The following is a 23,149-nucleotide window of genomic DNA, read 5'->3' on the forward strand; positions in this document are numbered from 1 at the left end:
ACCTCTGCTTTCTGCATGGCCAGGTTAGCTGATGTTAAAAACAGTAAAATAAATAAATAAATTAATTAATAATTAGCTCCTGAAATAAAATAAAATTAAAATAAATGTAATTATTTTTTACTATTTTATTTATTAAATTATCATCATCATCATCATCATCATCATCATCACTATGCAACACATACGTAAATATTATGCAGCCTCAAACATAAATTCTAACCCCTGACCTGGTAAATATAATCCTGGGATATTGTTCCTGTTTCACACTATTCACATTTTATCCTGGGTTAATAATCTTGGGAAGCCAAGCTTTGAATTTCTTACTGTACCTTAGTGAATCCCGGGTTAACTTTCATATCAGTATAATTATGAAATGATTCATGAAAAACATTCACTGACCGAACGCAACGAGCATTAAATTCAGTGGTTGTTTTAAGTCTCTTGAATCGTAGAAATGCCCAGAAAAAACAATAAAGTCTCTTTATTGTCTCAACACCTTAGCATCACAGTTCGACTTGATTTTCAACGTTCAACGCTGAAAAAACAAACAAACAAACAAACAAACAAAAAAAAAAATAAATAAATAAAAAGCACGCCTAACACCGTGGCTACACTCAACACGAGCAGCACAGGTGGGACAAAATGCCATAGAACTCATTATAATCAGTGATGCTGTCTACACTGGATGCGGCGCGGCGCGACAAATCCCTGACAGAAAACTGCTGCTGCGTTCTATTTATTAAGTGGTGACACAAATTCCAAATGATTTTCAACGGCGCTTTGTCGTGTCCAGTGTAGACAGACTTTAGCTGTTGCCGCACCGCTGGTGTAGACATTGTGTAAGTTTCTGCACTGTAGAAAGAGCATACATTTTTAATTAGAGCTGACTCAGTATATGATTGGTTGTCTTTTGATGAACAACACCGCGTCCTTTCCACACTATTTGAATGTGAAATTTGACTATTGTTGACACCCGAATTCGGTGCTACATTTTATAATAATAGTAATAATAAATAATACTAACAACAACAATAATAATAATAAATGGTGGACAATTTAATAATGTTTAATAATTTTTTAGCATATTATTGTTGTTGTTCCACTAGCAGTATTACTAGAGGTTCTTGCATTGCAAGACACAAAATACCGCCAAACTACACAGAATAACTTTGAAATAAAAAATCCCAAAGGAAAGTTTGGGGTAGCCTTTTCACACTGTGTTTAGCCTGCAGCAAGCCTTCCAAGTGAGTAAAGAACAGTCTCTTTTACCTGTCAAAACTTTGTAAGTTTATAAAATGTGGAGGAAAAGTGCAGTGGAGCAGAGGATAGATATTACACTGGGACATTGAGACCTGGAGCACAACATATTTTTCTACTAAAAATAGTCTATTTACTATTGTAGACAGTGAATAGAACTTATGCCTATGCATGTGATGTCCCACATGTTAATTAATTGCACAGGTTTCTATCCTTTGCAAGAAATGTATTCTGTTTTATGCTTTCCATGAAATTTGCATGCACCAAAGCAGATGATAATAAAAGCATGAATATCATAAATACAAGTAAACATTTAGGTTGCGGTAAGTGCTGATGACCAAAGCCTCTGAATAATTAGTCCATTCCACCACCTACTCAATTTGAATCTCATAATCTTGATGAGGAACCCTCTTAACAGCATGATTTGCCAGTGTCTGATCTAACGCTTACCTTAAATAATTGTAACAAAGACCTCATAATGACATTAATGAAAGTGATATGAAAGTCATATCAAAACATACCCACTCCATGCACAACTGATCCTAATAGCAAGCCATTAATCATGTAGCATCCTCTTCATGCAGCTGCAACGTGGAGTCAATATACTCGCATGCACACACACAAGCGCTTTTTCACACAAACCAAGGGTTACCGGCACCATTCCAAGCCCACTGTGTGGTAGAGCTCTGCAGTCTGGGATACCCATAATGCACTGGGGCTTGAAGAGCGCTGAGGGCCAAACAGTATAGCGCTGGAAGCACAGCGTGTTGCAGCCTCAGGGGAGGGCTCAGTGTTAACATTAGCACATAAACCTGAAACTCAATATATTATCACCCACTGCACAGACTTTGCACATGATGCGATTAAGACTTTGTCGACCACACAAATATAAAGCGCAGCATGGCTGTGTAATTGGATCATGGGCTTGTAGTCCAGCTATAGCGTGCATGTTTGCAGAGAACATGCCAAGTGCAGATGCATAAGAAAAGTAAGCTTGTGTCACGTTAAATAATATATGTATTAAAAAAACTATATAAAATAATACATGAGCAATATATGAACATTATGAAAAAAGATTGTAATTTTAATGGTAAAAGACTGCAAAAATGCTGTAAAAATGAATTGGTTAATTGGCAATATTATTTATACTACTAAAGTTTTTATTACGGCCAAGCACCCAAGATGTTATGGCACCTATTGTATTTGTTAGTTTTCTTATTATTCTTCTTTTTCCGCCCTGGAAGTCTATGGCAGCCCATAGAACCACTTGCGGGAAAGTTATGAAATTTGGCACACTGACAGAGGACAGTCTCAACATTAACCACAGCAAATTTGGTGTCTCTAACTCAAATTCTCTAGTGCCACCACTTGTCCAAACTTTCACTCATGTTTATGCTAATAACTTTTTTGAACCTAAAGTTTTTCCTCAAATGTATACCAAAATTTAAAATTGTACAGGTCAAGATTTTTTGCAATTTTTTATTAGTTCGAAAAACCTACTTTTTTAAACTTGTCCTAGACAGTTCATTTGATTTTCACCAAAAACAGATCATCTTCTGACCATCCTGACAAAAAGTTAACAAAAGCTTTTTGATAGACCCAACCTTTCTTGAAAACCATGTAAACAAATTAAATGAAAAGCTTGCCAAATCAGACATGAGGTTATATCTCTCCAACACTTTATCATATTTAGACCAAACTTGGCTTGTGTTATAACATCCATGACCTAAAGGTACCTACACAGTTTCACCACAGCACCACCTAGTGGTCAGGAGATATGAAAAATTGCTCTTTTTGCTTATAACCTAAAAGCAAAAATGATAAAATCTGTCTCATTAGATTCAGTACTGCATGCCAAGTTGAATGATATCCAATTTTGTACTAAAATGCTGTATTTTATGAACACATTAGCAAAATGTTACGAAACTCAGTATGGGTCATCGACACAATGCCCTGAAAGAGCCTGCAAAGTTTCAAGCCAGCGTCACCTAATGGTAAAATCAAATATTCACGTTAATAACTTTGGATGTGGTTGACTTATTTTCACAGGAGTCACATCTCCTTAGATTCCAACAATACTATGAATGGTAGGTTTCGTCCATAGACTGTAAAAAAATATGGACGTGAATATGACGTGACGTCACCCATAGACTCCTCAATAGCGGTTTTGAAGCACAAAGTGTGCAGAGCGGGCCATCGCCATCTTTGAAGCACGTCACCGTGCGACTCTCTCCGGAAAATCGAAAATGGGCAAAAAGGCGGGAGCTGGTTGCTGAAGCCACGCCCACCTATCGCGACGGCAGTGTCAGCAGCGGCAATCCACCTGTCACTCTAGTGGCCACGCCCTTAATTATGCAGAACCTTAAGGCTTAATATAATTTAAACGGATGAGTTATAAAAAAATTCACCCCCTCACAGTTGTCATTAAGGGCAAAATTAGCAATATAGACCAAAATCATTTTTTGAACCAGGCTGTAAACATGTTTTTTTCTGCTGTAAATTTGGGCATTTTAACATGGGGAGTCTATGGGACTGACTCCCTTTTGCAGCCAGCCTCAAGCGGCCAGTCGATGAATTGCAGTTTTAGTCACTTCCTTATTGGCTTCATGAGAGAGAGCGGGGGGTTGCCGCTCGGTTTCGTCTCAGGATTTGTGCAACGTTGTGGTTTAGTATTTAAACAACTTTTGCGAATATCTTCAAAACCGTTAGTCTGATCAATAGGAAATCACCATAGGAAATTCAGAAACCTAGGTCGTTGGCTATTAAATGGCCAAAAAAAATAAAAATAAAAATATGCAGTCAAGGTTGGAAATGGGTCATATTTTATGTTCTCATAGATATGTGTCTATAACTCCTAAACAACTTCAAATTTGACACACATATGTATGGGAACACTCTGAGGACACATAAAAAAGTGGTGGAATTGTGCCTCTTGGTGATGCTATAATTAAACAAAACATGAAATTGCCATTAATTACAATACAGTGTTATGATATAAAATACAATATTTTAAGAATGAATTGTTGTATCATTACTAAACGGTGTATATGTGCCATCAGCACCATTGCCCTGAATGTTCTCAAAAGGTTTTGAGACAGCCTCACCTTGTGGTAAAAAATTCTAATGAATTTTCAAAAAATGCTAATAGCTTTAGATGATTCTTGTCTATTGTCATGAGACTGGTCGTACTAGATTCCTTGGTTCATGCCGAGAACATTGAGACCAATTATGCCATAATCAGCCGAACTTCCTGTCCGCCATTTTGATTTTCTTTGAAAACCTATTTTTTGAACCTTTGGTCCTATTATTACCAAATTTGACTCAGCTTCAAAGCATGCCGACATAAAGTTATCAAAAGCTTTTTGATAGACCAAACTGTTTTCTAATAACGCATCAATTAATTTGTTGGCATGATGCAAAACTGATACTTAGGCTGCAACTTTGACAGCAAACTTTTTATGTGTGACTGTCCCTTCAAACTGACCACAACATAAGTAAATAAACCAGTAAATCATATTATTTTTATGATTTTTCAGCCATTTTGACTAAATCATCCTAAAAGCTTTAATTACTTATTGTTGCAGTTGGACTGATGCTCCATGCCATGCTTAGCTTCTCATTTTGCTTCTGCTGTGTTTGGCCCCTTAATTGCTGCTTGCACCTATATTTAATATTAGGAATTAGCTTTTATTTTTATACTTTCAGTTTTCATTTTGTAACATTTTTGGTGTAATTTTGTTATGCACTTTTATAATTTTTAATATCTTTTTTTTTAATATTAATATTTAGTTTTTTTTTTTTTCTGTTTTAGTTTTTATTTTATGTCCAGGTAGTAGATTTAGTTCTTCAAATTAAACTAAATGGAAATTAGAAATGTTGCCTTGACAACTAAGTAAAATTAGTTTTACATCCAATATTTATATTTTATTTATTTAATCTTTATTTCAGTTAACAAAAATGCATTAATAATTCTCATATAATAATTCTTTACTATACGGTGAAAACCCGTAATAAATGTAACAGATATTCATGTAATAATTACAATAAACACTGTTAATTCATGGAAGTGAAAAAAAAAGTCAGAAAATAGTAAATTGACATTCCTAGAATTCCATGTTTGACTTCAAATTGGATGGTTTTCATTGAAATAATGGTTTCCTCTTAGTTTTTACTCATCAGCCATGCACATTAGGCCTTCATGTCACATTCATTAACTTAATGTTTATTGCATTATTTTATTGTCTTATGTGTTACAACAGTGTTTTGTATCTGCGTGCATGTATTTTTATGGTAAATTCTGGCAACCTACAGCTGCTGATGTTATATATATATATATACAGTAAATGCATGAAAAATGCCTTAAGTAGATGCATGAATGAGAATGATCGTGTAAGAACCACCAGAAAAAAAAAATGACTGGCTTGTATCGCTAGTGTGTGATTGAAGTGCGAGTCAACAGAAAGCCCACACTCTTGAAAGCTGTTAAGTAAAAGACAGTCAGTGACAAGGACGCCTCCTCACATTCCAATTTCTCTCCCAAATATGAACTCATTAATCATAGCAGCTGTCCAAGATGGATTTTAATTTTGCACCGAACACACACCAGCCCCGGCTCCCATTCGCTCAATGCAGGCAGATTCCATTTCACTGTTCTCTTCCTGTCTCTCAGCCTCTCTCTTACACTCCCTTTATCTCCCTCCTTCCTCTGTGTCACCCTTCTCCTTCACTTTCCTTTTCCTTTTCTTCTCATTTCTCTGCATTATTGTCTTTTGATATAAATGGTGCTTGGTATATTATTACTTTTCTAAGCAAACGGATGTATAATTTTTTTTTTTTTGTCTGCTGAATGTTAAAACATGCACCATACGAAACACTCTTGCAGTGCACATGAAGTGCGCATGAAGCACTTTAGCACTGGCACAACAATGCCCTGATAACCAATAATAACATCAGTGAGTTTTGCACATTGTTTTCCTATATTTTTTTTAACAGGATTTTAAAATTCTATTGTTTTCAGTCTGTTCCCCCTCAAGGCAACGACAGAAATCTTTTATATCTTTAACATATCTATATGTATCCATCTAAATGCAAATGTTCCACCCACACTGCATTAAGTGCTATGGGCACAAACTAGTCTTTTGTAGTTTTAAAAGACAAAAGAAAGCACAAGCAGATGGATGTGTCGGGGGTGAAAGTACAAGCATGACCAGGAGGCCCACGGTTCTTTATTAAAGTACAACAATTCTGGTGCTCATCTGTCTGATTGTCTGTCTATCTCTTTCAATACAATCTGGCTTCAGAGACACAGTCTCAATTTGCTTGCTCTCTCTGCAGAGCAAAAAGAAGAAATATGTTTCTGTTCATGTATGCTAATGAAACTGAACGTATTCTCATGGTAATACACAATGATTCTCCTATTTTTAACTCTTTAGTTTGTATTTTGAATGTGACAATAATAATTCAGATGTAAATTCCTCCGCTGAAGCACTTAGAGTGACACTGTCATGATTTACCTTTACCTTTACCTTATGCTTCTCGGCATTGGTAAAAACGTACCAATCATGTTTGTGATAACAGGCTAAGAATGCATTTATCTAGATGATTGAGATGATTATTGAGATGACAGGATGGATTTCCATTTGAATGTCAGTTGCCAATCCTTTACTCATAGATTTAAACCTTTATATTTTATAGTCCTGAGATGCGAATGCAGCTTTAAGGAAGATGTTTTTTTTTTTTTTTTTATGAAAAATAGAAACATAAAGGGAACATTTGATTAACTCTACATCTGTGTAACTGCTATTTCTTTAAAACAATCAGAAAATACATACTAAATACAAACTAAAAATAATAAGGTTCATAAATTACCATCCACTAGCATTTAAATGTTTAGGTTCGGTTAAGATTTTTAAGAGTTCACACATTAAGTTCCTTTTTTAATTTATTTGGTCAAAATACAGCAAAACAATAACTGTTAAATGTTAAAATAATTTAAAATAAGTTTTCTTTTTTTATATATTTTACAAAATAAATATATTTTTAAAAAGTCCAGTAATGGCAAACAATAGACTATCCTAGATTAATAAATGTTCCAAAAGTGTTGTTCATCGTTGGTTCATGATACCTAATGGATTAAAAAATTGAGCCTTTTTGTAAAGTACCAAGATAATACAAAAATGCAAGCTGGCATCATATCAACATGCAGCTTGCAAATTTGTTACAAATAAGCTGACACTATTGGTGGCCCTCAAAAGCAGTTGGTTTATTGCATCTCAGTATGCAAGTCCGGTATCACAGCAATCAGTGTAAACATTCATGCACATTCGGCTTTTACCAATTCTAGTTGCAGCTTGAATATATAAACCAACATAAATATGAAAAATAAAATGTCTACAACCACCAAAGTACCTTGTGTTACAGTTTTTCTAAATTGCTAAAAACATTTCTTGAAACCGTCACTCATTTTCTCAAAACCTTAAACACAAATCCAAATACTCAAACTAAATTCATAAAACCTCTGACTCTTTCATCAAAATCAAACAATCACTGCAAAACCATTTCACCTGTACTCAAAATCAAACGGTGCTCTCAGATCACACACACAAATCAATAAAATAAACACTACAGAGCATTCGTTAGACACTACAGAGAAAAATGGAAAACAATGCATCCAGAACATTACAGAAACAAGTATATTGTATTGCGTAAACAGTTTTGCAATTATGTAAAAAAGTATAATAATTGCAACTGAGTAACGTGAAAATATTGTATAGGCCTACTGCATGTACTGCAAGAATAGTATTGTGCTGAATATTGAATAAATTGAATGTTTGTATATATTTGGATACTGCAAAAATACTGCAGTCCAACTGCAAAGGCCTAAAAGGTCAAATAAAACTCTAAATGAATAGCATGTTACAGTACAATCAAATACTGTACAGTAAGTTGTGCGATTGTAAAATCAGGGTCAGTGACAGTTTCATTCTGTCCCAGCATCATGTCTTTGTGCTTGAGTCCGGCCCAAGGACTTTGTCCACATCACAAGTAATGTTGTCTTTTTTGCTAGACAAAGAGAAAAAGATCCAGCCTTGATAACACTCTCTATACCTTACTCTTTCTCTGCTCATCCTCTTCCTCCTCATCTTTCACTTCTTACATGTATTCTTCCTCCTCTCCTTCTCATATTGTTTCCATCTTGTTCGTATCATCATTCAGTCACCTGTGCCACTTGCGTGCTCTGAACTGGCTCATATTTTGTACAGTTGGTTTGATCACATCATTAGAAACTAGAAACAAGTGTGAACAATTTTGAATTGTTGTGTGTAATCGATGACGACTGTGCTTTAGTTGTGTTCAACTTTTGCCGCTAGTGTTTAGCATTTTGCAGCACAAATGCATCACAGTGTGATAAATGTTTAAGTGAATGAGAATGTGTTTAGAGTTTTGCAAAAAGAGTGCATTAGATTTGCAAATAGAACCTACCTGTCTGAACGTGTTTAAGGTTTAGCAGAGAGAGTGCTTTATTCCACAAATTGGTTTAAGCTAGTGAGAATTTGTTTCAGTGATTGGGGTTTAGTGTTTTAGCAATTCAGAAAAACTGTAATGTGCTAAAACACTTATACAACATTATCCTTGTAACTTAATTACATTGTTCTACAGAGAGTACATGTCTGCAACCAGAACCTTCTCGTCTCTTTCTAACTGCTTTTCATTATAGCCTGCTTTGTGTGTCTCTTCTCTGCTTAAATTGGAAGTGTGTTTTCCATAATTGCTGTGGTGTGATGTGTTTAAACAAGTACAGAAGGAATGTGGCATGCAACAATCATCCTGTGTCAAAGTGCAGGGTCAAGTGAAGATCAAGGCAGCTATGTGCAGGATTCAACATCTCATGTCACCGATGTTCCATCAATGTTTTAACATACTACAGCATGTTGTCTCTAACCCTTTATCAGCACACCTCTCCATAAGCCTTGGACAATACACCCTACTGTGTGACTAAAGATTCCCCGCAAAAACTCAGCAGACAGCAAAAAACAGATTTAAATCAATAAACAGCTTCTCACCTGTCATTCTCATCCCAGGAAATGCAGGTTTGATTTGTAGTACCCTGTGGAGAGAGTAAGAGGGCGAGAGGCAAAGGAGGATGTCACCTTGTGATTTTGCCTTGCAAATATGTATCAGTAATTCTTCAATTAGCGACACTTTTGACTACCTGAAATCTTAAAAAATATTTAACTTCTTCACATCATTTTTCATTAAAAACATTTTTTTTTCATATCCTGGAATATAGATCTGATTATAGCCATCAGCTTTTAAGTCGGCTTTTCAAGTGTTTTTTGATGCTGTGTGTGATAGTAAAAAGTGATGTTAACCTTTTTTGTTTTATTTTATTTTTTTGCAAAAGAGTTATAGTCTTGGATTTGCCAACAGTCAATTAAGTTTAAACAAACTTTTTAAATTTTTTGTGTTGGGGTAGTGGGGGGTGTTTTGGGGGTACTGACATTTATAATAGTAATAGTAATAGTAATAAAAATAAAGATGTATACATAAATACTAAATTAATTAAAAATAATTAATGGAATAATAATAATAAAATTCGAATTAAATTAATTAAAAAAATAGAAACACACCTTAAATGAAAATAAAAATACTGAAATTTTGGTAAAAGGCTCTTAAAATCAGGAAAAAAATAATTAAAATTAAATTAAAATAAAGTAAAAAATTTTTAAAATACTCTTAAATCAAATTAAAAGTAACAATAAAACAATTAAAAATAATACACTAAATATATTATAATATATTCTTTAAAATTAGAATGAATGCTTTTTAATAAAGCATTTTCAAATTAAAAAATGAATTAATGTTTGAGTGACATAGCCATAATTTGAATAATATTGGAAAAAGACATCCTGTTTGATGCAACAAATTGGTTTAAAGGGCAAACTGACTTACATTGTAAAGGTGTGAGAACTCAATCTCTAGTGGCGTTGAAAGGGAGCTGGGAGTGGGTTTGATTGTCACAGAGATCACCTTGGAGTTCAGCACTGTGCTATTTCTGTGAAAATACAGAGAGAAAACATGAGGAGGACTGCAAACTAAACAGAAGGGAGAAGAAGAGAGGAGGTCATGGCCTTCAAAGAAGCTGCAATGTTTCCATGTGACACAGAGAACAGGACTTCATGAGACACTTCACGTTGTGCTCTGGTAAATGTGCATGTCATTTGCTCATTGAGTATATGCACATTCATCTACCCACACACACAGCAGTCTTCTTTGCCACTTTTTGTGTCATCAGATATCAGTTTCAAAATAACCACAGTCCAGGAATTGAAAGAAAAGATTCTTGTTATTCTTTTTCCTCTTGGAGAGTGTGCAAAGTCCCTTTAACAGAACAGTTCAGCCAAAAATGAAACTGTTGTCATCTTTTACTCACCATCATGTCATTCCAAACCTTTACAACTTACTTTCTTCTATAGATCATAAAAAATATTTTAAAAAATGTCTTAGTGTTTTGTTTGTCCATATAAAGGAAGCTTTGAAGAATGTTACCAACATCAATATATCTTCAAAATATCCTCTTTTGTGTTCTGCAGAAGAAAGAAAAGTCAAAAGTTTTGGAGTGACATGAAAATGAGTAAATGATGACAGTAAATGATTTTCATTTTTGGGTAAACTACTGCTTTAAAGGGAATTTGAAGTGGTCTCCTAAATGGGGAAAAATATCATACAAACACAAATATAAAAGAAAACACACCATTCCTTGTAATAGTATTATTAGTTTACTTGATGACCATCTTGGTACAGAAACCTATGAAGGTAATAGACATACATGTATAGCTTCTACCTGATTGCATGGGGAATGTCTTGAAATGTTTGCCAAGATAAATAAAATATAAACTCTGACAACAGTGGTGTGAAAAATGTCACTACTTTAGCTAAAATAATGCTAAAACCTGAGAAAGAAAACAATAGAAAGATAATCCACCTTGAAAAGCACAAAGTCTCAACAAAAAAATAAAAGCAAAGTCTCACCTCTGTAGAGAGAGAATACTGCCCAAGTTTCTGTACAGTACAATGCCAGTCACAAATGCTGAGGTGTCATCTTCATCTATAACACAAACACACATGCATATAAGAGATGTACAGTATCACATCAGTTTCTGTTAAATAAACAGTCATAGAGCAAAGGGATGGAGAAAAGAAATGCTATAAGAGGTCACTAAGATACACACTTGATTGATTCGTAATCAAACCCTTTATTGTAACTGTAAGTGAGGGGAAAGAGCAGCAGTCCAGCCTCTGTCACACTCACACTGCATCACTGTCAGCAGAACCTCCTGAAACAATACACACACACTAGCTATATCGCTCTAAATCATGCCAAAACGTGGCAGACTGGCATGCGCTTTAAGGGAGAGAAAAAGTGAAAGTCTGTAGGGGAGTGCCAGGCGGTGGGCAGAGGTCACAGCTCCAAGGCTGCAGCTGAGGTCCCATGGGCAAGAACACAGACTGATGGAGGGGGACCAGGGCTGGGGGTGTGACAGTTTCAAGCTCCCTCAGGGTAATCGGGTTTCTGTTTGCCCACCCCTACTAATATGCCACACCCATGATAATGTGAACAGATGAGACCTGAGAGGGCATTTATGGACAACACAAGGTACTAGAGGAATGGACATTGTTAAAAAAAAAAGTTTGTAACATTAAAAGAAACAATTTTTTGTTTGTTAATATTTTAAGTCCAAACACCATAAACAAAGCAACTAAAAAAAAAATTAAATTTATACATATATTAAGTGTCCTGTATGGATTTAAGATAATAGAACCTAAGACCAAGAAAATTAAAATGTTTTTTTTTTTTTTTTTTTTTTTTTACAATTTTTAATTGTAATCATTTTTAATTTATCATGACATGAACTACAATTACCCATAGCATTAACAGTTACTCATTTAGATTAACTTAAGTAACCTTTTTAAGTTGTATCAATTTAAAGTGGCAATGAGATGGACATATTAACGGGATATTTTCTTCTGTATTGTGACGCACAACCAAGTGTAAAGGATTATTGATAAAGAAAAAATGAAGGGCATAGTTCTATGGATCGGTTGATGACTGGATGTTGAGATGTGTGTGATTCACTCAAAAGTGGAGGCGGATGAAGGTGAGCTTGCAGGGGTGGACTGAATGAAATCCTGCGTACATCCCTGGAGAGAAGTCTGTCGTTTCAGTTCCAGTTATGACATTTCATTTAAACATTAAGAAGGTCAAAACATTTTTTAAAATGAAATGTATTCACAAAATAGTGTGAGTTTTTATTTCATTCCAACTTTAATAGTGGTGTTTTGTTTGTGAAAAAATCATTTAGGTGGATGACTCATTTTCCGACAGATTTTTTTTTTTTTTTTTTTTTTTTTTTTGTGACTTGTGTGTCCTTTTCAGTTTTGATGCCTTCACAATTTTTGATGACTTTGATGACGGACCATAGCACGAACCAATAGCATTCAAGTGCGGACAACAGAAGCACATATCATTGGTAAGACCTGCTGAACAAACATTCCTCTTCACTGAATGAGTCACTGTTTTTAGTCTCAGTGAATCTTGTTTCATTCACTGACTAACAAAGACCAGATCCTTTGCAAGAATGAAAGTGTTTCGTTCTCTGAGAATGTGTTTCATTGGATTCAGTCTGTCAAATTCCTCTCTCACTCGTCTCATTCTAAAGCTTCTTTAATATAAAAGCTCATCTCAGCGTGTCCAAAGCTAGACAGCCTGTCAATCCAGCGCTGGTGGCATGGCAACAGATCTCCCAATGGGAAAAGGAATTAAAGCTAATTGTGCCTGATTGCCTCCTGGTGACTCCTGATTAAGCAGCAACTCTTCTATTAGCATAGTTGCGGGGGTAGGATAATCTTAAATGGCCTGTAACGTCGGACATGGTAACGTCTGAACAGCCTACAGCAATCAGCTCTCTAGCGAAGGAGATAAAATCCGTCAAACAAAGAAAGATTTGTTACGAACACAGTTTTCTACTGTTTTCCTAGGAAAAAAAAAAAACAGCAAAGAGGAGAAATTAAATAAAGGTAATGGAATGAAAAGAATCCAGGCATAAGAATGGAATTTACTGTGTAGTGTGGAAGGTCACATAATTTAGAATTTTTGAAATAATAAATCAAAAGTAAGGATATAAAATTTGTCAAATTCTAACTGTGACATGAACATTAGGAATTATTAAACTGCAAAACTGCTTGTTCTGCGTGTCTCTGAGTGAATGAACGGCCCTTTCATTTGGAAAATGATAAGAACTAAACTAAAATGTGTATAGTTGTGTGCGAATTTATGTTTCTTACCTGGTTTTCCAGTGACCAGGATGTTTTTAGCCACTCTGACTTTGTCCTCAGAGTTGCGAGCCCAGTCCACCATCCCCCTCCACCCCTTCATGGGGAAAGTGATATCTGCATTTCCTGCGACAGGCCGCTTGTGAATACTCAACACTGGAGGGAGAATCCAGAGGAAACTGTAAGATCCATGGCAACACCAATATCCTGACTCACTGCACAACGATCACATCTCAACTAGAGAAAGTGTCATGCTGTCAGACGACTCCCCCATTCAAACTCTCTCAGCTCAAAACCTTTCATTCTCTTATGATCCCAGCCTTCTGCTGCCAGCCATATTCTCTGTACCACTTCATAACGACAGCATTTTAATCACTGAAAGAATTTCCAGAACTTGTAAAAGACCCATTTTTATTTATGAAACTCGAAAAATAGATCTGTGTAAATCTTTCATAAAGCCATTTGTACTTTTCAAATCAATGTAATGGAACAATTTACATACCCTTAGTTTTACTTATGATTTCTACATAAATTTGCACTGCTTGTGTTTCAAGACTTTCAAACTAACCAAGAAACCAACTAATTAATCTCAGCTTTAGATGTCAGACATTGTGTTTTTATTCTAACCAAATATTTTTTTTTTCTTTGGACACAGCAAGGAAATATATTTCAAATAAAGCTATAGAAATGCCTAGAGCCATACATATTTGGAAATCTGTGTGAGCAGCATATCAGGGACATACGCATTCATAGCTCAGGGACTGTTTTTAAAGAGTCTGAACATTTTCAAGGTGTGAGTGAGTAATAGAGTTGGGGGTGATTTCAATTGGTCTGTCAAAAGCCAAAAGTGTTTTTAATTAAACAATTAATTAAAAAGGAAAAATGTGTGTGTGTGTGTGTGTGTGTGTATGTGTATATAATTTACTTATTAATTTATAAATTCATATATTTATTTGGTGAATTTGTAGTGTTGTAACTAAAAGTGCATTCACAAAAAAAGACGACAATGACAGCCATTTAGAACTACAAGAAAGGGTCATAGTTAATCACCCATGAAGATATATGGGGACTGCCTTCACAAACATTCAACCATTTAAGAAGATGACCGTCACCCTCGGATTGACTTTATTGCAAGGGTGTAAACCAAGTTAAAAGTCAGTGTAAACTGACCCAGATTGTCAGTGACCTCATAAGTATCCTGGAAGTCCTTCATGCGGAGACTGATGACGTCCACAAAGTCCTCCACTAGACGAAAAAGCTCTTTAACATTGGGCCCCAGCTGCCAGAAAGAAAAGCAGGGCTTAATGTTAAAATATTTGTTAGTTCTTCTTTCAATAAGTGATTCTGTAAGTGCATTTTAAATATTATTGTTATAAATATATTTTTCTAAAAATAACGGCTGCTGCTGCTGCACAAGCTTAATTATATCCTTCCTTCAGAATACAAACTGAAGCTTGCGTTAAGACATAAACTGTAAACTAACTAATGATCTAACTAAACAGCAGGAGACAAACAGCTGAAAGAAAGATGTGGAGCGAAGATAAGAGAATTGGCCAATTAATCACCTTTAAAAGCAGCTGAAACTTGCATAAATACTAAATGAAAGAGAGTGAGAAGATGCTGACATTAAAAGAGGGAATGAGAGAATGATGAATGAATGAGTGGAAGAATGAATAAGTGAACCAATGAACGACAGAGAAATGGAGAGAGAGAGTGAAGGCTGACTCACCAGTTGTGCCTCCTCCCACCTGTCCCTGTTTTCCTCCATCAGTAAGTTACTCACTGACTGCACAAAATTCTGTGAACAAAACAACATGACATTCAGGGGCATTCAGGGTCAAAATGGTCTTTTATTTAGAACTAACATTTCACTAACCCTCATGTCTGCATTACTGGGGCTGTAGTAGGACCTCCTAAATATCTCCGTCATGTTTTTCAGTACATCTATGATAGCCAGAAGGTCTCCACTGTAGCTTGTTCCATCACTTGACGTCACCCTCAGCTTGGTCATGACTTCAGAGACCCCGTCTCCCACAAGCCCTCGTTGAGCCTTGGACAGGTGATCTCTGGTCTGGAGTAGGTAAAAAACAAGAACAACAACAACAAAAAAACTTAGCTTTGCAGGCACCATATTGGTTTTAACTTAACTAGAGCTTAGATTGGAGATCACCTACCAGTGTTTGGATACTTCGGTAGTCATTTGAGACGCATTTCATGTATGTTGGGTTCTCCCAGTATGCAATGCCCTCATCATCCAATGAACATCGCCGAAGGATTAGCCCTGCATCACAGAAATGGGTCGTCACTATCAGATTTCGAACAAGGATTGGTTAAAAACTGTATACTGCATGTTTGTTGGTTTTCTTTAAACCAGGCTTTTGGAGCTGTCCATGGTCCTGAAAATGTCTCAGTATAGCTTTGAGGGTAATGAATGTTTAGGATGAGTGTTTCCATGAGTCATATCTTACCTACAGCATTCGGAGGGCAGCGGACAGCTGCAGTGTCCCCTGCAGGAGTTTTCTTCCACACCACATTAGAGAAATTCTCCTCGTCACAGATTTCATGCGGCTCTGCATAAAACCAAAGAAGTAAAAACCACAAAAACTGGACAATCCCACAAAATGTGATCAAAGAAACAAGTAAGGTAAAGAATTACAACATAATTCTTCTGAAGTCTATAAACAGTAGAGAACAGGGGTGGGCAATATGACCAAAATGAGTAATTGTGTTTCATGATAACAGTGTATATAACAATTGTTATTTTTGCTGCAAATAAGGTTGTTACAATGGCAACATTTTAGATGCAGTTAAAAATGTCACAATTTTTTATTATTTCAGTGACAAAGCAAAAACCAATACTAGCCTAACTAATACAAGAAAAAGGTTCTCAGGCTTACTGAAGACAAGAAGCAGGTATATTAGGCTGCTGTCACTTTAAGACCTAATACAAGGATCTAATGTTCCAACTTAAGACAAGCATTTAATTAAAACGTCTTTCAGAAATAAAACCACCTGTCAAAACAGTGCACAACTATCAAACTGAGACCTCTTTTGTATTTTGCAAAAGTGATATAGTGGTTTAAAATCTCTCTAAAGTTTGAGCGATTGAGATGGTAATTGAAAATTTCAACCAGTTTACAGTATATCGCCCACCCCTTGAAAAGAATGACTTTTGGCTACAACCATGCGATTGTCTCACCTGGACATCTCTTCTCATTGCAACGTCTAACTTCCTCTCTGTCCCCTGGGCATTGCTCCCCCCCAAAAAAGGGACCGTAACACACCCTCTGTCTTTGCTGGCTTCCTCCACCACATGTTTTGGTACAACCATCCCAAGAGCTCCAGAGTTGCCATTGGCCATCCACAGGACACTCTTGGAGGAAGCAGTCTCTTGTTTGACGCCATTCACCCTGACACTCCAGGCCCCCATAAGAGGGCCCGTTACACTCCCGAGTGCGCTGCATTGTTCCATTTGAACAGGACGAGGAACAGGAACTCCAGCTGGACCACTCATTCCACACGCCATCCACTATAGAGTAAAAGACAAAGTTATAAGCAGAAACTGAAGAATTTTCTAAAATTGAGGATAGAGGATACAAAGCAACATTAGGTTGACAAAAAAAGGAACTGAAAGTGGAGCATGATAAACGGACATTATTGGAAGATATATTGACAGGGAAAGAGAAAAGAGCTTTGGGTCGCTAAACTTCAGTCCAATCCGCAGTGATTTAAAGCCTCTATTAATCACCATCATTTGCTGTGAACTTCACAAAGGTTCCTTTCAATCTCCTTCTCTACAGTGCCTCACATTAGGCTTTAATTGTGCTTCATGATGAAAGTCATTAAATCTGTATGAGACAGTCTGTATTTAAAGACCCAAAAATCACCTGGGCATACAGCAATGTTGCAGAATTTGGTCTGTTTCTCTGGACCATCGCAGGGGTTTCCTCCGAACTGCGGCTGCTTGCAGGAGCGGGTACGGTCCCTGTACCCACGGCCGCACGTTGAAGAACACAAGCTCCATGGAGTCCACTCATCCCACGAACCATGTACTGTAATCAGAGCGGCTAGGGTATGATTTATAGAGAGAAAAACGCACCTCGACATCACACAAACACACACACACCAGGGAAAAACTAAAGAGCAGTTCACACTGACAACAACCTGCAACGACTTGAATTCATTTATTTTAAACAGGAGTTGCCTAGGCATAAGCGACTGTTTGGGATGAGATAAATTTGAGAAAAGTTTAATGAAAGGTGAAGTAATGGGAAGACTACCAATAGGAGTGAAGACATTGGAGCACACTGAGTAGTATGCATTGATCATTGTTCATCTTGTTCATTATATGATGAACCGACTTGCATTCCAAGAGACTTTACTGCTAGCTACCAACAATACAGCAAAAACAGCTGTCAGTGCGAACAGAGAATTACAGGTAAAGTAGTGTGCAAAAAGTAAAATTTTTGGCTGTAAGTTCTTAATCTTAAGTCAAATCATTGTTTTCTTCTGCATAAAGTGATTAGCATTACTACAACATTGTGCTTGTCTAGACACTATCTAATTTTTTTTAGATTAACACTTTTGTCTGGCACCCTGAGATGCTAAAATGAACTAAAGGGAGTTAGCAGACAATGCTGCACTTAAACCCATTAACATCTTACCACGGCTCTCCAGCATCCCGGGTTGAGAGGGGAGTAGCCGTACATGGAAGCCCAGGAAGCCTAGCCTCACGTGGGCAGCGGTTGAAGGGTGAGTGGGCAAAGCTAATGGACCTTAGTGGAGGTGGGATTGGTGACGGGAAGTGGATAAGGAAGAAGGTGGGGGTGAGGAGAGGCCTGAGGTGGGATGTCCTTACCTGGACACACAATAGTGTTATTGCAGGGTCTCTGTTCACGCAGCGGCCCACTGCACTGCGTGCTGTACGGCACGGAGACACACAAGCGTGTGCGGCTCTGCCAGCCCTCACCGCACGTGGTCGAACACGCACTCCACGCAGACCACTCCCCACCCGACGGAGGATCCACTGAGAGGGATGGGAGGAAGTGGGGAGGGGGATGGGATGGGGTAGGGAGCAGAGGAAAGGGTAGGAAAAGGGCCAAAACTAATTAGCATGCGGGATTAGCCACTTTATTTAACAGGGAAATCTTAAATAATTTCATTGCTGAATCCATATCCTTAGCATTTACTCGTAATAGAAGTTCATGCTTTCAGTTTTGGGATATGTAAGTCAGCCATCTATACAAGGATTTCACAAGGCTGCCCAATAGATCAGACTTTAATATCTGAGCAACTGGGAAAGACAAGGAATCATGTTGTAATCCCAAAATTATGGGAACATATTAAATGTCCAATAGGAAGCACTTGGTTGTCTTGACAGTCTAATAGATAATATGGGCTATCTAGGCTGACCAATGGAAAGAGTTACAGTAGGCTATCATAACCATCAGGTGGAACGAAATGGCGAATAAAGAATGTCCAACAGAACAATATTGAATGTCACAATAAAATATGATAAGGAGGGAACAATTTAACCTTAATCTGAAAACATTAGGGGTAATAAACGTTTAAGTTTTTATACTAAAATCCTGCATAAGCATACTTAATAATATGTATACATGAGTGTTTTATTTTATCTCCGAAAGAATAAGTACACAATTTTTTGTGTGCACCATTTAGTTTTGAAATGTGCATAAAATCGTGTATTGTTAATGCTGCTTCCAAAAGTAAAATACAAATGGGTAAAATATATATATTTTTTTTGGTATACAATTTGAATATGAAGCCCCAGCCTCTGTTTATGTATTTACTGATTTGTAGCACATTGGAATGAAATAGAAGAAAATAGTATTTATTTTGAAGTGACAGGCTCATCGTTGTAACTGGAAAAATGAAAGACATTCATGCAGTATACTCACAAAGAAAAGACAAAATACTAGGGATTACATATTAGTCCAATATGTATTCTATATTGAAGCATGCAAATCATACATCACCACCCCAAGTAAGGTGTGTCTTGTTCTTGTTTTTTTCATTATAAGGGGTTACGACCCTTTCAAAATGCTTTAAACTTCCTTGTAAGCAATGGTGTCCATGATTTGTGGATATTTCGATGTTCCTCCATGAACCATGCCATAATAAACATGACAAAGACAAACAAAACATAAATCACATTGACAGGAGCATAAAAAAACAAGGCCATAGCCACATACGCATCCAGTCTATTTCCCTGTATGTGGACTAGTGAGTGAAACGGTTGCAAGTATGTATATGTGTGTGTGTGTGTGACCCCAAGCTGCAGAGGAAGCTGATGCCACCTGTCTTCTTACCTGTTTGGGATGACTGCTGTCCGCTGCGGGTCTTATCAGAGTCCTCTCGTTTACGGCTGTCCACCGAGCGCAGGGATTGGCTACGAGTGCCAAGTCGGCCTCTGCCTGCAGGATGGGGTGGGGTTAGCAACTACAGTCGAATTCTGATCAGGCAGTGCTGTGCGACCTGAACATCTAGACCAGCATCAGCCATGCTTGGGATTTTGTGTGAAGTTACATAGCTAAGAAGAAGTGAACCTGTGTTTGGTTTGATACTCTCCATGCGAACGCGCAACTCTGTGAGAGTTTAGACACTTCTGGGTTTGCGTGACCTCAAAACGTGTGCTTTCAACAACGAAAAATGTGAGGAAGTGTGCATAAAGAGGGCAAGATGGAACGAGCAGTGGATGGCGGATGAAAAAATAAGCAGACCATGCGGAACTGAGACACAGACATTAGACGTGAAGGCATCTGCAGCCGATGGCCTTGACCATGGAGTGGGTTATTTACTCATGGCCTCCATCCAAACTGAGTGAAGATCTACTCACTACAGTCACATTCAAACTGATTTGGTCAGTGACGCCCTTACCAAGCATGGCCTCTTGCATTCCTTTGTATTTCACTGGACTTAAACCCTTGCCTTTAGAGGAATACTGCCTGTAGCCTATGGGTCCAATGAAAAGCACACAAAAATGCTCATTCTATTATAAGTCTATCAGTATCATTATTATCATTTTGTCACACAAGAAGCAGAACATCTTATTTTGAGGTGAAATGTGAAAAAATGTAAAAAGAATAAGTTGTCAGACAGTGATAGAGAGAGAAAGCTAGAGAAGAAGTGGATGTGTAAATGGTCACGTGCAAACGTGCATGTGCCTAGAACACAACTTACCGATGCATGGCTGAGCATTGCAGGGACGGCCTTCTTCCAGAACACCCTCGCACAAGTACGCCTCCTCAGGTGGTGATTGACAGGTGCGTGTACGCGTCTGGACTCCACCTCCACATTCACTGCTGCACTCTGCCCAGTTGCCCCACCCACTCCAGCCACCTGTATTAAACCCACACATATACGCATTCACAGTCCGTGTGAGTGTAATTCCCAAGAAAAAGCCATTTATTAATAAATTTTTGTGACACAAATTAAATTTCCATCCCTGCTAAGCAATAATGTTCTGATTTCATAATCCATTATGATGGCACTAAGATGTAGAAATGGACCCATAAATATCAGTAGGATATGAGTCCCTGTGTTCTGCTCCCTCATGAATGTTTAATAGCAGACATTGCTGCCTGTCTGATCCCGGAGGCCCCGACAAATATGTATTAATCTGCATGAATAGAACATGAAGCTGGACCACGTCCAGCTGCAGACATTTTTAATTACTCACAAATCAATTGTACGAGGGAGGGTATGTAATTCTACACTCAGTGCAGCTCTACCCGGAAAGTGAGAACTAAAATGAAAGTGAGAAAGAATAGGATACAGCTTATATTTAAAATGTCTATCAAAAGATTTTAGCATATATTACATGGGGAGGGTCCATACAGACAATGTAAAGATGGCCAATGTAATGGGGTCAATGGTAGCTACATGTGAAAGATAATAAGAGAAGAAATTTAGCTCAAACCAGTAAAAAAAAAAATCAAAGAAGCACCAAGTCTTGGTACATCCAAGTGAAAGATATAACACCAACATGTCAGAGAAAAAAAATTATAATACAAAAACTGAATATAAGTTATAAAGCTGGATAAAACAAAAACGTGTCCGTCTTCATTTCTGGTTGCAAAGCAATAAAATGTGATTATTTTAAAGGGGTGTGATTCATTTCTATACTCACTGTAGTTTAGCAGCATAATTTTTTAAAATTACAATTACCATGGACTTTAGGATTATGAATATCATCAAGTTTATACCATTTTAAACAAATTATAATAAAATATTATACCAAAATCTATGTTTAACATTCGGTAAGAATTTATAGCCTTTGTAGAATTCATTAATAGAATATTAATTGAATTTATATTAATTGAATTTATACACTGAAAAAAAAGGTGTAGGATTTACTTTGAAACAGTCCACTCAGAAATTGCTAGTAAATTTCACAAATAATTACATAGAAATATTGAGTTTAAATTACAAATTGAATTAAACATGATATTTTGAAAAATAAGGACCAAAATAACATTCCTTAAAAGGGACTCAAATATTTTTTATTTACAGCTTTTTTTTTATTATTATTATTTTTTTTAGATTTTTTAAAAGTAGCAGATGAAAGCAGGTGACATGCACATACAATTTAACTTAAACACCAAACATTTTTTTATCTCAGAAATTAAAAGCATGTTCATCATAAAAATGCTGCATTTAAGTTACGGATGAATAAAATTAATAAAGTGTATGAATTGTATATTTAAGACATTTTTGAATACCTTAATAAACCCATATAAAAAGAACATGACATCATTGACCCTAACAACTGCTGAACCCTTCCGACTGTTACATTCAAAGCATCCCTCATGCTAAGCAGAGTTAATACATTATGCCACAAAAAGGCCAAATATAAAAACAATTTATGCCTTTTTTTGCAGCGCTGATACAAATCTGCCGGCTACCAAGTGCTGGAAAGCAGAATCAATATTTATTTGTTTGAGCAGGATGAGCGATTAATGGCAAATTGTTTACTTGGTGCTGAGATTGGCTTTGCTGCATGTTGTGTGAGACACATTCACCTGATAAAACAAACCGGATTCTAATCTTCAATGCCTCCACCTTGAATATACAATCAAATGTCCTCCTTGCACAGTAGTGACAATCGCATGCGAAATGAACCGGGACGGCTCTCAGCGCGCTGCCCTGATTAATCCCATCCACCAATCACGCTTCAAGTCAGATGGCCTCATCAACCAATCGCACATGGCATAAACAGCATGTATAACCAATCTCTGCTCCACGGGGGACTGTAAGTGGTAAAAATCAGTCTTAAATAAGCTTCTCAGCTTCTGTGCTGAATGACTTCAACCTTAATTAAAACAAATGCGAGTAAGGAAAAGTTAAAAAGGCTGAAATAAGTAGAGTAGGAATATTTGTAAGGCAAACAATCTTTAGAAAAGCGAATAAGAAAGAAAAAAAAAGTCCAGATTGGAAAAAATAATACTCCATTTGGAGATAAGATTTTCTCTCTCTGTGAATAACTATGGGAGAATATGACCTTTTTTTGGCTCAATAATCATGGGCTGAAGGAGAAAAA

The 23,149-nt window shown here is 36.8% G+C and overlaps 1 protein-coding gene across 9 annotated transcripts in view; it reads right to left on the bottom strand.

Moving 5' to 3' along the window:
* The window catches only part of LOC109105022 (adhesion G protein-coupled receptor B1-like), an 83,130-nt gene that overhangs the window by 25,159 nt on the left and 34,822 nt on the right, over nucleotides 1-23,149 (bottom strand). For 3 of the 9 annotated variants that reach the window (XM_042772924.1, XM_042772929.1, XM_042772927.1), the window contains exons 3-17: nucleotides 20,791-20,949; nucleotides 20,488-20,562; nucleotides 19,920-20,024; nucleotides 18,449-18,616; nucleotides 17,478-17,657; nucleotides 16,790-17,119; nucleotides 16,059-16,160; nucleotides 15,765-15,871; nucleotides 15,467-15,661; nucleotides 15,320-15,388; nucleotides 14,761-14,869; nucleotides 13,603-13,746; nucleotides 11,290-11,365; nucleotides 10,210-10,312; nucleotides 9,321-9,364 (exon numbers count right to left, since the gene is read on the bottom strand). In XM_042772924.1, coding sequence (XP_042628858.1) covers nucleotides 9,321-9,364; nucleotides 10,210-10,312; nucleotides 11,290-11,365; nucleotides 13,603-13,746; nucleotides 14,761-14,869; nucleotides 15,320-15,388; nucleotides 15,467-15,661; nucleotides 15,765-15,871; nucleotides 16,059-16,160; nucleotides 16,790-17,119; nucleotides 17,478-17,657; nucleotides 18,449-18,616; nucleotides 19,920-20,024; nucleotides 20,488-20,562; nucleotides 20,791-20,949 — 1,966 coding nt within the window. The remainder of the gene's footprint in view (nucleotides 1-9,320; nucleotides 9,365-10,209; nucleotides 10,313-11,289; nucleotides 11,366-13,602; nucleotides 13,747-14,760; nucleotides 14,870-15,319; nucleotides 15,389-15,466; nucleotides 15,662-15,764; nucleotides 15,872-16,058; nucleotides 16,161-16,789; nucleotides 17,120-17,477; nucleotides 17,658-18,448; nucleotides 18,617-19,919; nucleotides 20,025-20,487; nucleotides 20,563-20,790; nucleotides 20,950-23,149) is intronic. The other 6 variants (XM_042772926.1, XM_042772932.1, XM_042772928.1 and 3 more) reach the window with 5 other exon arrangements.

This window comes from Cyprinus carpio, chromosome A16 (genome assembly GCF_018340385.1).
Source record: "Cyprinus carpio isolate SPL01 chromosome A16, ASM1834038v1, whole genome shotgun sequence".
Lineage (NCBI taxonomy): Eukaryota > Metazoa > Chordata > Actinopteri > Cypriniformes > Cyprinidae > Cyprinus > Cyprinus carpio.